Genomic DNA, 14515 nt, shown 5'->3' on the forward strand with positions numbered 1-14515 from the left:
ACGTTTTTATGATTGTTTTCCTATTATTATTACGTTGCGGTAAAATGATACCTTCGGACAGATTTTCGCCGATATTGGCAAAGATTAATTTGTCAGTACGATTATCAAATAGATTACCAATAAATGAGTATTCATAATTGGTTATCTGCAAAAGAAACTATAAAGAACTACAGTCTGGCAACGACGAAAACATTAAACGGAAAATAATAATAAGTTTTTTTCTTTCGTCAGATGAGGATTGGATTGATGGCTTTCTTGAATAAAATCGTTAACGTTTAGTCGGAACTATTTGACAGTAATGTAAGTGGCGATTGAATGATGCGAGTGACTCTGTTCGCGAATCGAATTATGATAAATTATTGAGATAATTACGTGAATTACGTATTTTGCAAAATATGTCGTCATAGTAAATACAACAACAACGAAAACTTTACGCACCAACCCTACCAACAACAAAAATATAGGAGAACATAGATGGCGGGGAGTGGGGCGAGGGTGCTCGAGTGTTTCGTCGTAAAGCACTGATGCAAAAAAGAAAATCATTCGACGACAACAGATATCAGAGGATGATGTTGATTTCAAATTATATAATTGCACGGAGGATTCGCTAGTGGAGTTAATTGTGAAATGTGTACGTGTGTGCGCGCTCCTGATGCGAAGGGATACAATCGGCGTGATTAATTTGGGGGGAGTGTTGGGGGCAAAGTTCGTTATTTTGTTGTGTTTCCTCAGTTCGATTGTCACGGCCAAGGTGGCTATAGGCGGTTCACCTTGGAGTGCGTTGTTTTGCTACTGTTCAGTCCAAAACATAAAAACAAACACTCTGCAGCACATACAACTCGTGTATAATATTTTGTTTTGTTTCGTTCTATTTCTAGAGGCTTTGTTCAGCGAGTGAAAAGAAATTTCGCCGTTTGTTGTTGTTGTTCTACCCTTACTTTTGTCATCATACACATCCAGCTGTCCATATGAACTCGTGACCTAAACTATACGAAGCTGCAGTGTAAGTGAAGGCATACTGTGGTGTGTGGGATCGATCAGAGTAACGATTCGGGAGCCCTGCACATTACGGACGCAACAATGAGTCGTAGCGCAATATCAGTGCCTTCCGGCGGCAGCTCGGCCAGCAGCAATATGGAAACCTCCTCTACGTCGACCTTCATCAAAACCATTGAGTGGGATATGATGGATAAAGCTAAATTCTTTCCACTTTCTATGCTGAGTTCGTTTTCGGTGCGGTGTTGTCTATTCCCCCTGACGGTCATTAAAACCCAGCTTCAGGTTCAACACAAAAGTGATGTATATAAGGGCATGTTCGATTGTGCACACAAAATTTATCGTTCGGAAGGTGTGCCCGGTCTATATCGCGGCTTTTGGATTTCTTCCGTTCAAATAGTATCCGGTGTATTCTATATCAGCACATACGAAGGAGTGCGTCATATTTTAAAAGACTTGGGAGCAGGGCATAATGTTAAGGCGCTGGTCGGAGGTGGATGTGCATCTTTGGTGGGGCAAACCATTATAGTTCCTTTCGATGTAATTTCTCAGCACGCTATGGTCTTGGGAATGGCAAGGCATGGACCCAAGGCCGACTTAAATCCCCTCGGCATTGATACAAGTCCCGGTCGAAGCCGTATAACAATTTCCATAGATATTGCCAAAGAAATTATGCGTCGTGATGGAGTCCGGGGATTTTATCGAGGCTATACTGCCAGTTTGATGGCATATGTTCCGAATTCAGCGATGTGGTGGGCGTTTTATCACTGGTATCAGGGTATGTATTATAGTCGAAAATCTAACAAACTTGGGTTTAATAATATTATTTTCATTCGCACTTTCAACTTTAGATGAACTGTGTCGGATATGTCCACCATGGGTTTCACATCTTCTAATACAGTGTGTTGCTGGCAGCATGGGTGGATTTACAACAACGATACTTACAAATCCATTAGATATAGTCAGAGCGAGATTGCAGGTAATTTGGAACTGAATGAACAAAAAAATCATTTAATTTTTATTGTTTTCTATATCGATCAATTTTAAATATTTCCGTTTTTCATTTCAGGTTCAACGTCTCGAAAGTATGAAAGTTGCGTTCCGAGATCTTTGGCGTGAGGAGGGATTAAACTGTTTCTTTAAGGGATTGTCAGCGCGTTTAGTTCAATCGGCCGCCTTCTCATTTAGTATAATTTTAGGTTATGAAACAATTAAAAGAATAGCAGTTGACGAGCGATATAAACAGAATATACGCTGGTAATAACCGGTAAGTCTAACGAACGACCCTCCTATCGAACTCGAATCCAGACCCACCAACTAGAACTGGAATGCACAAATATGCAGATGACAAAAAGCCCAATAATTTTACTACAGCGGACAACAAACAGAAACTGAATGGTTACATGCATTTAAAGATATATAACCGAGTTTTGAACAAAATGCAATACATAGCAAAATCGAAACGCTACAAAAATACCATGAACAGGTTTTTTTAAACTATCATTCACATATAGAATAATTCACCAAAGAGGTTTGTTGGCCTATAAAAACAAATCACCTGGAGCCCCTTGTATTCATCAATATATTGTTTTAGACAATTTTCTAGTAATATAAGACCGAAGATGTAAACATAATCATTTCAAACAAACTTGATTTCTTTTGTACATAACCATACATACATGCATATGTATGGTGGCCCTTTTTTAAGTAAATAATCTTAATGCCATATAAATTTTCTTTTAGCCAATTATATTAGCAATGATATACAACAACAAAGAAGGCCACACAAGTTCCATATTATTGTTTGGGCTAGTGTTTAATTGTTACTGTTAAGTTTAAAACCCAAATCTAAATACCAATTTATATAGCATCTATTGTATGTGTTTGCTCGTTAAAATTATTTCGTTTTAATTTTTTGTTGCTAGATACAAAGAAAACTACCTACCTGGACCTCTTTATTTGAGCTAATTTAATTCAGTAAAATCTTAAAAAAGTTTGTAAATGTTGTTAATTGATAAGTCAATGTACTATAATAAAACAAATATTATAGCTGCGATAACAATTTATGTAGATGTATTACTAAACAAAAATTATTGGAATTTGAATGGAAAATTAGCAAAACAAATGCTACATATGTACAATAATTTATAAAAAAAAAAAACTAAATAACAAACATCCGAAAATTGTAATAAAGTACAAACAAAAAATACTATATCTTTATTTCTTTAATAATTATGCAATGTTTTATATTTCATATTATTATTATTTTTTGCAATGTCACACATGGTAAGATAAGGGGGTTGTCTGTGACTGATAGGCGTACACGTATGTTGTTGCTATATCAATTAGCATCAGGTATCGTCACACACAACAAACAAATATATCGGCAGCTACGAGGTAAGATTGATAATCAAATTCTATTTCACATTGCTTTGTTATTATTATTTTCAAAAAGGGTTTGATACTGGACAGCGTTGGTTGAATTATCACCTAAAAGTATGCTATATTATATGTTTGTTAATTTCGTACTAGAGTTGAAGATGCTGGCATTAGTCCTCATTTACATAGTTGGCCACAATTATGTAGTTCTAACCAGAAATGAACGTTTCTGCGACAATGTGTTCTTCGATCTGAAACGACTTGAGTTTCACTTGAACAATGACTGCCACATGAGGTCATTGTGTAAAAATAAAAGGTATGCTACTCAAGCTTAGGATTGTCGCAATTAAAATTTGGAAATGTTGGAAAACAATTTTTAATTGTAATTAAAAGGTATATATATATATACATGCATATCCTTACAAGGTAAATTTTACCAATAAGCAGTACAGATTACTAACTTAATAAAAAATTAAACCAATTTAAAACCGGATTAGCGAAATTTTGCTGTATATGTATATATATATATATAAACATGCATATCCTTACAAGGTAAATTTTACCAGTAAGCAGTACAAAAAAAAAACTGCCAAAATGTATCTTAACTTACTTTCATTTCCTGAACTTTTAATTTATCGAACTTCCAGTAACAATTTATACAAATTGTTACAAATTATTGGGTTATCAAACATGCCTTATATTAGCACAATATTATTTTTACTAATTTTATTTTATTTTTTTTTTTTTGTGGAAATTTCAAGCATTTGTTACGGAATTAAAAACTGTATTTTTAATTTTTCCCAATTTTGAAACGTTGTAAATCCTTTCTTCCATGAATTATGACTTATCCAAAATCACATCATAATTAAAGAAAAACAATCTTTTTTTTGTATAAATTGGTTAAACCATATTCATCACACCTCTAGCTTAATTTTATTTAAATTGTATTGACAAAAATGCATATAAAAGTTATTGTATTGTGTTTCCCTATAGGTAAAGTCTGTACGCATTGTACAGATTGCTTTTGAATTCCGTAAAAACGATTTAATTCAACATTTTTCGGATCATGTAGTTCAAGATGCCACCGTTCTTGTAGTATTCAATATCGACTTCAGTGTCAAAACGAAGAACAGTTTCGAAAGTAATACCATCAGCCTAGAAACAAGAAAAATTTTTATTGAGAAGGAGTTCAAAAATTCTTAAAACCAACAATGAGCTTACCTCAACTTGAATCTTTTGACCAGGTTTAATATTTTCTGTTGGAATGCTAATGTTGTACTTCTCGCGACCAGTCAGATTGAGAGTTTCAGCATTTTGACCCGGTAAGAATTGTAGAGGAATAATGCCCATGCCAACCAAATTGGAACGATGGATACGTTCATAACTTTCAGCAATCACAGCTTTAATTCCCAATAGGAAGGGTCCCTTAGCAGCCCAATCGCGACTAGAGCCACTGCCATAATCCTTGCCAACAACCAAAACCAATGGTGTACCTTCCTCACGGTAACTATAAACAACACATCCATGTAATTTTGCATTTGAACCTAAGAACTCCAATTGACTTACCGTTCAGCACAATCGAAAATATCCATCTCTTCGTTGCTGGGAATGTGGACAGTGCGGGGACCAGTCTTGGAAACCAATTTGTTGACCAAGCGAATATTGGCGAAAGTGCCGCGTGCCATAATAGCATCATTACCACGTCTGGAGCCATACGAGTTGAAATCTTTGGGTGTCAATTTACGCTCCGAAAGATAGCGAGCGGCTGGGGAGTTGCGAGCGATAGAACCGGCGGGAGAAATGTGATCGGTGGTAACACTGTCACCCAAGAACAACAAACAGCGGGCATCCTTAATGCTATTAAACTTGGGCAATTCACGAGTCATGCCCTCAAAGAAGGGTGGACGCTTAATGTAGGTGGATTCACCATTCCAGGGATATAATTTAGCATCGGAGACTTGCAAAGTTTGCCAATCTTCTGAACCCAATTCAATTTTGCCTACGAAATTAAAGCGGTGCAATTAGGTTATCCGTTGCAACAGACGGTGCGTTACAAATTTTAGCAATATAAACTTAGTGACGTCTACTTACTGTACACTTCCTGGAACATGGCTGGAATGACATGTTTGTTTTCTACTTCTTGGATCTCGGAGCGTGTTGGCCAAATATCTCTAAGGAAAACATTTTGTCCGTTGGCGTCAGTGCCCAAAGGTTCAGTCTCGAAATCTATGTCAACACGTCCAGCAATAGCGTAAGCAATTACCAACAAAGGACTGGCCAAATAGTTGGCTCTGGTGTTGGGGTGAATACGTCCTTCAAAGTTTCTGTTGCCAGACAAAACGCCACAGCAGACCAAGTTGTTCTTTTCGATTGTGTTGACGACATTCTCATCCAAAGGACCAGAGTTGCCAATACAGGTCATGCAGCCATAACCGACAATATTGAAGCCGAGTTTCTCCAAATAGGGAATAACTCCAGACTCTTTCAAATAGTACGTGACAACGCCGGAACCAGGTGACAAAGATGTTTTGATGTAAGGCATAATGCTGAGGCCTTTCTCAACGGCTTTCTTAGCCAACATACCAGCACCCAACATAACTGAGGGGTTGGAGGTATTGGTGCAACTGGTAATGGCAGCAATGACGACAGAGCCATGTTTAATGGTATATTTTTTGCCATCATCCCATTGGAATTCTCCAGAGTTGGCCAAATTGTCGGCGGGAATTGCAAAACCTTTGAAACCGACCTGAAAATAAAAAAGCAAGATAAGTTTTTTTTTTTTTTTTTTGCACACAGTATTGCAATGACAAAAGTTCAATCAACTTTTTTGCAGTTGATATGCCAGAGACATCGAATGTATTAGGTCAGTGTATTTGTGTATGTTTAGAATACATTTTTATTAATTTCTCAATTACTGCGGAAGTTGCGTTGATTTTTTTTTTTAGACATTTTTTTCTTGTTTCAACGAATGCGGAAGTTTACTTCAGTAATAAGACAATCGAATATTGTTATCTTGCACATCTATTCGTTCATCTCTTCCAAAACTTCATCCCACAATAATTAGGGATGGATTAAAATTCTGTCCCGATGGCGAATAATTATCAAGAATGGAAAATAGTCAGAATGGCCCGTTTCTAAAGCCCGACAACGATGCTAGCAGTGGTTAAACGCACAAGTTAGCATCAGTAGAAATTCATAGAACTATCGAAGGTCTTCGAGAAGGGAGATTCTAAGAAAATATACTTTAAAATAGTAATATATTTTACGAAACACATACATAAATACATTTTAGTTGCTATACTAGAGAATTTTTACTGAATCATTAGAGTAATTAGAATTTTTAATAGGCGAATATTTAAACTAATGACAGTCGAGTGTCTGGATGTTAGATAACAATTAAAATAAGTTTTGATAACACTGTAATGAATCATGAAAAATATCTTTATGGACATTTTAAATATGTCAATACCAAAGATTCAATATTCATCACATTTTACTTTGTTTGACTTAAAAATGTAAAAATAAAAAGAGAACATTGCTCAACCCAATATCGAAACATTTATATATAATTTACATAGGTTGGCAAGTTTTTTTAATTCTTTTTATTGACAATAAATGATATTTAATGCTTACCTATGCAGTTGCATTAATCGTTACCAAAATAATACCAACAAATTTGCCAACTGGTAACATGAGGCATACATAAATGAATATGACAAAATAAATTTTAAAAATATGATGATGGTGGCATTGAACGCAGAGTTTATAAGAAGGCTTTCAATTCGCTCAGCGCGAACGGTTAGTTTAAAATCAATTGTTACTAGATACACTTGCATATTGTGTAGCGGAAACAGTATCGTTTAATCAGGGGAAAATTTCAAAGAATTTCTTCATAATAAATTACTTTGATGTGGTGGCTTATGATGACCGGGAAAACAGGGCCAACCAACATTGAAGTCATAAAGCTACAAACATCGAAGTATTTCGTTGTGAATTTAAGTAAAGTTGTAATAAAAAGTGTATTGTGATGTGCAGTTGAGTTTGCTTGTCCCAATCAAATAAATTATACCGAGTTATCTAAGGAAATAGTAGCCGTGATTTTATTGATCCACAACGAACATCTCACATATCACAGTTGCTGTTTCTTTTAGATAGCTCTTTTGTAAGCCACAAATGGGTACGCAAGAAAAGCAAGAGTGAAGCAAAAGGTGATTTAAAATTTAAGAGTTTCAATTTATGGGATACACCAAGTTCAGTTTTGTCAATTTCTACACTAAGAAATAGTTAAGAGCTCCTAATCAGATTAATAGCATCACTGGGCTTTGTTTATCTCATAATAACGAAATGAAAACAACGCTTTCCACTGAACAATTGTTGTGTATAATAGTGCAAACTTACGGGATTAACCAAGCAATCGTTGAAGTCCTTCTTCATTTCGGATACGGATACACGATCATGAGGACGCTTAGGTCCAGAGACTGATGTAACAACTGTCGACAAATCCAAGGTAACAGTGTGGGTAAATCTAGGATCCTGTGATTCATCGGAGTAGTTACGCAGTTGACGTGTAGCTTGCAAATATTGTCTGATAATTTCAATTTTCTTTTCAGAACGATCTGCAAGAAGGTAACAAATTAAAAAACAATGACACCACAATTTATTGAGATATTCATCCACTGTACTTACTAGTTTGTTTCATATAGTTCAAGGTATTTTCATCGATGGGGAAATAACCAACGGTAGCACCGTATTCAGGACACATGTTACTGATGGTAGCACGATCAGCTAAAATAAATGGAAAGAAAATGCATAGGTTGTATTTTGTGCAAACAAAAGTACACTGTGTCAATAAAAGTTCTTACCAATGCTTAATTCAGCTACACCAGGGCCGTAAAATTCAACGAATTTTCCGACCACACCCAATTGGCGCAAATGTTTGGTAATAGTCAAGACCAAATCGGTGGATGTAACAAGAGGACCCAATTTACCGACCAACTGTGATAAGAAAATTAAGAGTACATAAATACAGAACAAAATTATGTAAAACCAAGAACCCCACCTTATAGCCAATAACTTCGGGCAACAACATAGAGATTGATTGGCCTAACATAACAGCTTCGGCTTCAATACCTATATAGGAAGAAGTCATGTTAGTAATTTTATAAAGATGCTGCTTCAATTAAACGTACCTCCAACACCCCATCCAAGTACACCCAAACCGTTGATCATTGTGGTGTGTGAATCGGTACCAACAACACTGTCAGGATACAACATTTTGCCGCCTTCAGTATCAGCTTCGAACACTACACGGGCCAAATATTCCAAATTGACTTGATGGACAATACCTGAACCGGGTGGTACAATTAACATGTTGTTAAAAGCACGAGCACCCCACTACAAATGAAAACACAATAAACTAAGATATCGAATGATTTTGAAAATATGTTGCTTTTTACCTTAAGGAAAGTAAAACGTTCTTTGTTACGTTCAAATTCCAAATTTTGATTTTTAGAGAGGGCGTCAGATGTACGGGCAAAATCCACCTGAACTGAGTGGTCAATAACCAAATCAGCGGGGCAAATTGGGTTGATCTTTTCAGGATCACCGTTCAAATCGCGCACAGCGTCACGCATAGCAGCGAAATCGACGACAGCAGGCACACCAGTGAAATCCTAATATTAATTGAATCATCATCATCTATCTGTGTATGTTAATATTCCAAATAGTCCATCATATCCACTTACCTGTAAGATAACACGAGCTGGTTTGAAGGAAACTTCCACATCATTTTGTCCCTGTTTCAAATCAGGTGTCCATGCCAAAATACTTTGTACATCCTTCTCCAGGACATGGAAATTATCGCAATTACGGACAGCAGATTCCAACAGCACACGAATGGAATAGGGCAATTGATCTACAATAAAAACAAAATAATATAGGTACAGTGAAGTTGAGAAAGTAGTAAACAAAACATACGATACGACCAACAAAGATAAATACATTTGTTATCAGCTCCATTTGTCTGAAGATAAGTTATGATGTTACCTAGTTTATTTTCCCTTACTATAATCTATTAATATTTTTCTTTCTAAAATTTAGCATTGCCATAATATAAACAATATAGGTGCAGACGGTGCATAAACTGAATTCCAAGTAAAATTCAAATCATTCGAAAATTAGATATTTACTGAAATGGACAACACATTTCAGTAAATATCTAATTTGCGAAGAATTGTTTTGTATACTTCATGCTAAATTATTTTTCATTGAAAAACAATTTGTAATGAAAGATAAAGGTGGCAAATACTGGTTTAAGTTTGCAAAAAAAAAAATCATGAATGTTCTAAATTAGCTTCAAGCGTTTCATTTTAAATTGAGTTTGAAGTGAGAATAATTTGGTTTGTTCTATTAGAAGTAAACTACAATAAACCATCTATGAGGTGTTCACGGTTATGCTAAATAATAAAAAAAAGTGTTAGAAATTTTGAATCCATTAGATTTTTACCTTAAGGAAAGATTTTTCCCATTGGAAAAATTACTGTCCAACTAGACAATAATTTGCTTAATTTCTTACCTATGTTTACAGAACGCATTACAATGTGTAATTCTATTCGTAGAACGACATTGAAATAGTTTTTCTCAACATCGTATTTAAAATTAGTTTAATTAATTAATTTTTATTATTATTAATTATTAATAAATTAACAATTTCTACTTCTAAATTCTGGCAAAACTATAACAACCTTCAGATTTGAAAGCAATAAATTCAAATCAGAATATTTTCGGTATGGAAAACTCCCTCATATTCGGGCATGCAAAATGTTTCCATTACTCAAACAAGATCATGTTGATAACATGCGTAAGATCACCTCATATCGCCTCATAATGTTCAGACTTATTTCGGCAATTAATTTTGACACATAAGTGTATGCGACGCATATCTGGCATAGATAGCGTCGACGTCGGCCGCGAGCATTGATAAAGCAAAGCTATTGGAAATACAACATTGAAAGCTTTGCTATAGCAATGAAACTATTTGACTCTCTACATGGCATTGTATTATCACCTTTGTTCCTTCTGTCTCTGAGCAAGACAACTTGATATTGAAATACTTTCACTTTATTTATAGAAAGAAATAGATATGTCTGAAAAAAGTATCATTGTAGGGCTTCTATTCTGCTGTTAATTTAATATTGAAAACTAAACTTAGAACAAGTTGAATTTAAAGACACTTTAAATCTGTGATTAGCATCCACATATAAACATATTCCTATCCTGATAGAATCCACATGTAAAAATATACTATTTGTGTACATCATTTATTTTTTACTAAATGATTGGACCGACCCTCGTCCCACCACACAGACAGCACACGCCTCATTTTTAAAATGGAAAAGAACAAAACTCAAACTTTGCTTAATTATGCACAAACCAAGAATCAATGAACTTCAGATACCATAAAAGCACATTTGCATAACGCAAAGTTCGTCTATGTTGTCCCCAAAACCGCCACATTAATACTGTTCTACTTCTCGTCCAAGTGTCGTTAGCATGGCTAATGCATTGCATTCCCATCAATGACAGTACAAGTGCAGCTTTGGCAATTCCATGCAAATTAATTATCCAAAAGATATTGAAATCTACGAAATGTTCGCACACAGCCTATACCAACTACGTTTTAGTTTATCCATTTCCTCCCGACTGCCGGCACTGATCTTGCTCTACCAATATATATCCACATATTCATATTCTATCAACAACAACTACTCACCATATTTGGGATCTATTGAGGCCAAATCAAAGTACTTGTATTCGACTTCTTCTTTTTGAAAAGATTTTTGAAATTGCGCATATGGATTTGGGCCTGCAGAAAATGAAAAAATAAAATTATAAGTAAAAAATTATGTAATCGTTTTTATATTTTTACTAAGGTTTTGGAGTTAATTGAATTCAATATTTGCAAATCATTAACTTACCGGCCATGGTAAATCTCTTTTATACGTCTATTGCCTCTGATTTAAAGATTTCTTGCCTTTTAAACCGACTACTTTCACCTGCGACGTCGCTGTGTCTTATGCTGGCAACGGACTGAATAGGTATTCGTAAGTTAACTTTCGACTTCTGGCTGCAGAATCGAGAAGTCAAAATTGACATACTTAAGTAGTTGGTATGAAAAGTAATCTACTTACGAGACTATATGCCTTGTTCCCGTACTTTTTGTTTTCAAAGTAGTCTATATAAATTTTTGTTCGTAGTGAGGGGAAACTTTTATTGGGAAATAAATTGGCGGTGGAGCTATTAATACTTGTTAGTCGGGAGGCGGGCCAATAATTTATAGAAAAAGAAAATATAGTTAAAACGGCATATACATTAGAACTTTTTACCGGGTTAACCTACTTTATAAGGTTTTATTTAACATATATGCAAAGGAATTGACAATTGAAAACCACTGGATAACGAGACCCGGTTAAATGTAAACGTGCTATAAAGAGAACAAGGTAAGGTATCATTTAATGAAAAATACATCTCTAATTAGTAGTCTGTAATGTCGGAATAAATATGACATAATTAAATATCGCGAAGGGAAAAATGCATAGGTGGTATTTTTATTCAAAAATAACACAGCATCAAAAAAATTTATTTTCAATTTAGCTACACCAGGGCCGTAAATTTCAACAAATTTTCCGACCACACCCAATTGACACATCAATCAAATCGGTTGATGTATCAATAGGATCCAGTTTACCTACCAACTGTGATAAGAAAATAAAGAGTATATAAGTACGGAACAAAACTTATAATCACACCTTATAGCCAATAACTTCGGGCAACAATATTGGTCTGTTCCCGTATTGCAAGAAAATAGTAGATTCTTGCATTACGGGAACAGACCATATGTAGATTGATTGGCCTAACATAACAGCTTCGCTTTAAATATCTATAAAGGAAGTCAAATATTCCAAATTGGCCTGATGGACAATACCCGATCCGGGTGGTACAATTAGCATGTTATTAAAGGCACGAGAGCCCCACTACAAATGAAAAATGAGTTAAGAAGCAAGGTAAGGTATCATTTCACAAGCCTCTACTTTGTGACCTGTTACGTCGGAATAAATAAAAAACAATTGCACCTAGTCGTTTTGTTCATATGACATATTTTATAAAAGTGTTGCAAAATATTATTGGAATGTCTGGTTTTGTTTCCAAAATCGAGTTGATATGGATTCATTTCATTTCATTTATTTCATACAATGTAATATAAAAAAGCCAGCATGGCCAATAACTTATATTAACTTATATATATATAAAAAATAAAAATCCAAACAAAGAATAAACTAAATAAATTTAAAATACATAACAGCAAAAAAAAATTCTACATAATGAAATTTAATGCAAACCCCTAACATTACATAATCCAAACAAGAACCCCAATCCACTGCACTCTTCTTAACTGTTGCTAAGAAAAGTGGAGGGGAAAGGAAGCTTAAGGAATCATACATATAAATATACTATATATTCCTCTCGAGCCCAAGAGCAATATCAGAACCACAGACATTAAATTCCATATGTATAAATCTATAACATAAATGCTAACGAACTTAAATAAAAATGGCTCCCCAGCCAAAAATTAAAAAAAAAACAAAGTAACATTATGCAACCTGTAATCAGCGATTTCTTCAAAGCCAACTTCATCAAATACGAGACAAATGCCCAAACAATTCCCTCCTATACGCAAAAGTGGAAGAGGTAAACTTACGAAGGCTCAAAGGGAGCTGATTCCACGATCTTACGACTCTAACTACAAATGATCTTTCGTTTCCACGACAAAAAATTGTCACCTCAGCCCATTGTGTAAAAGCAATAGGGCTGCTACAACAACAAATGATCTTTCACAAATTGCAGACGAAAACCTCGGATATAACAACTTAGGGTTCCGAGAGGATCTACACATCACAAACCTACTACACACTGGTAAATGAACATTTCTCATAATTCTATAATAACACAAAAGGATACGATATTCAACATAATTATAAAAGGATAGGCCAAGAAATTTAACAACAAATTGGGATTCATCACTAAGTCAAAATTTGTTCCAATGTACTTTGTAAAATGCATATTTTGTACATCTTTTTATATCTTGAATAATTGTCAAATCAACACAACAACTTGTTGCGTATGTTATATATAATACTAGCATAGTCGTTAGCGGAATTTTTGTATAGTTAAAATAAATAAACTTTAATTAATGGGTCGATTACGGATGGCAACCAGAGTTTAGTTGCGTTGCCAGTTGCCAAATTTGCATTATCGATGGCAACTGTTGTCAACTTCAGTTGCTTCAAATAGAATTTTTCGACAACCATTTATTTTTGGTTGCTGTTTATAATAACTGAACTTTGTAGGCTTCGAATAATGGTTAATATTACTACAAAAGAACAATTTGAGGTTCTTATTGCCCGGATGGAAGCTCGCCCAAATGTAGCACGCGGCGTGCGGACTTTTGGTCAAACCAAAGCCACTATCGATGATGTGTGGAAGGCCATTTCAGAAGACCTTAACTGCTATGGCATTCCAAATGAATGGCAGAAAGTGGCGAACATCTTCTTTTGGGTCCATGATATGTACGTGTGTATCATCAATACATCCGACAACACCCTGGAACTTAGGTTTCGAATAAAAAAAAATATTCTTCCCTTTTTCCTCCTCCGTTAATTTGGATACAATCAAAATTTTACACAGTTTTTCCTCTATTAGCCGGATAACTTTGGCGAAAACCACCGACATTGTCGGTTGATCCATGCCAAGGTTGAAGTCATTGCTATGGGACTTTTGAAGACTTCCCTCCACAAAAAACATCAGAGCTGCACACATTTTTAAGAGAGGAGGAATTGCTGTTGACCGCCAAGCTTTTCAGAAATCAGGGTTTAAGGCTTCATCTATGTACACAACGGCATCTTTTGGTAGTCGAAAATACGCCTTCAAGCTAATATGAGCAGTTGATTGAACATTTCTCTAAACGTCAGCATCTACTCACAGAACTGTTGGTAGTTCTAATAGCTTTATCTCTTAAATGCCTTCTAATAAATGACACACCTTGAACATAATTTTCATCATCAAAAAATAGTTCCACTGAGCT

General features: G+C 35.1%; 2 protein-coding genes across 2 annotated transcripts; one reads left to right on the forward strand and one right to left on the reverse strand.

Moving 5' to 3' along the window:
• The first annotated feature begins 1074 nt into the window (after nt 1-1074).
• LOC133331256 (solute carrier family 25 member 44) lies at nt 1075-2257 on the forward strand. The gene is made up of 3 exons (XM_061539657.1): nt 1075-1774; nt 1848-1975; nt 2066-2257. Exons 1-3 carry the CDS (start codon nt 1081-1083, stop codon nt 2255-2257), a joined length of 1014 nt encoding a protein of 337 aa, XP_061395641.1. The 5' UTR covers nt 1075-1080.
• A 2162-nt stretch (nt 2258-4419) lies between these two features.
• Nucleotides 4420-11358, reverse strand: LOC133331264 (cytoplasmic aconitate hydratase-like). Its single transcript, XM_061539664.1, has 13 exons — nt 11352-11358; nt 11147-11248; nt 9120-9289; nt 8832-9047; nt 8565-8769; nt 8435-8505; nt 8238-8370; nt 8062-8160; nt 7774-7991; nt 5467-6121; nt 4942-5374; nt 4597-4882; nt 4420-4530 (listed from the first exon to the last, which is right to left on the reverse strand). Exons 1-13 carry the CDS (start codon nt 11356-11358, stop codon nt 4420-4422), a joined length of 2706 nt encoding a protein of 901 aa, XP_061395648.1.
• Between the last annotated feature and the right edge of the window lie 3157 nt (nt 11359-14515).

The sequence above is a fragment of the Musca vetustissima genome, unplaced genomic scaffold (assembly GCF_032173495.1).
Source record: "Musca vetustissima isolate MV318-11 ecotype Yass unplaced genomic scaffold, APGP_CSIRO_Mvet_v1 utg24031, whole genome shotgun sequence".
Lineage (NCBI taxonomy): Eukaryota > Metazoa > Arthropoda > Insecta > Diptera > Muscidae > Musca > Musca vetustissima.

Excerpts from the sequence above, each read along its gene's own strand:
- LOC133331256 (XM_061539657.1), top strand. The coding sequence starts at position 1,081 with ATGAGTCGTAGCGCAATATCAGTGCCTTCCGGCGGCAGCTCGGCCAGC. Across the intron at positions 1,775-1,847 it reads GTTTTATCACTGGTATCAGG|ATGAACTGTGTCGGATATGT; the intron begins GTATGTATTATA and ends TTTCAACTTTAG. Across the intron at positions 1,976-2,065 it reads TAGTCAGAGCGAGATTGCAG|GTTCAACGTCTCGAAAGTAT; the intron begins GTAATTTGGAAC and ends TTTTCATTTCAG.
- LOC133331264 (XM_061539664.1), bottom strand. Across the intron at positions 8,506-8,564 it reads ACTTGGATGGGGTGTTGGAG|GTATTGAAGCCGAAGCTGTT; the intron begins GTACGTTTAATT and ends CTTCCTATATAG. Across the intron at positions 8,161-8,237 it reads TGTAGCTGAATTAAGCATTG|CTGATCGTGCTACCATCAGT; the intron begins GTAAGAACTTTT and ends CATTTATTTTAG.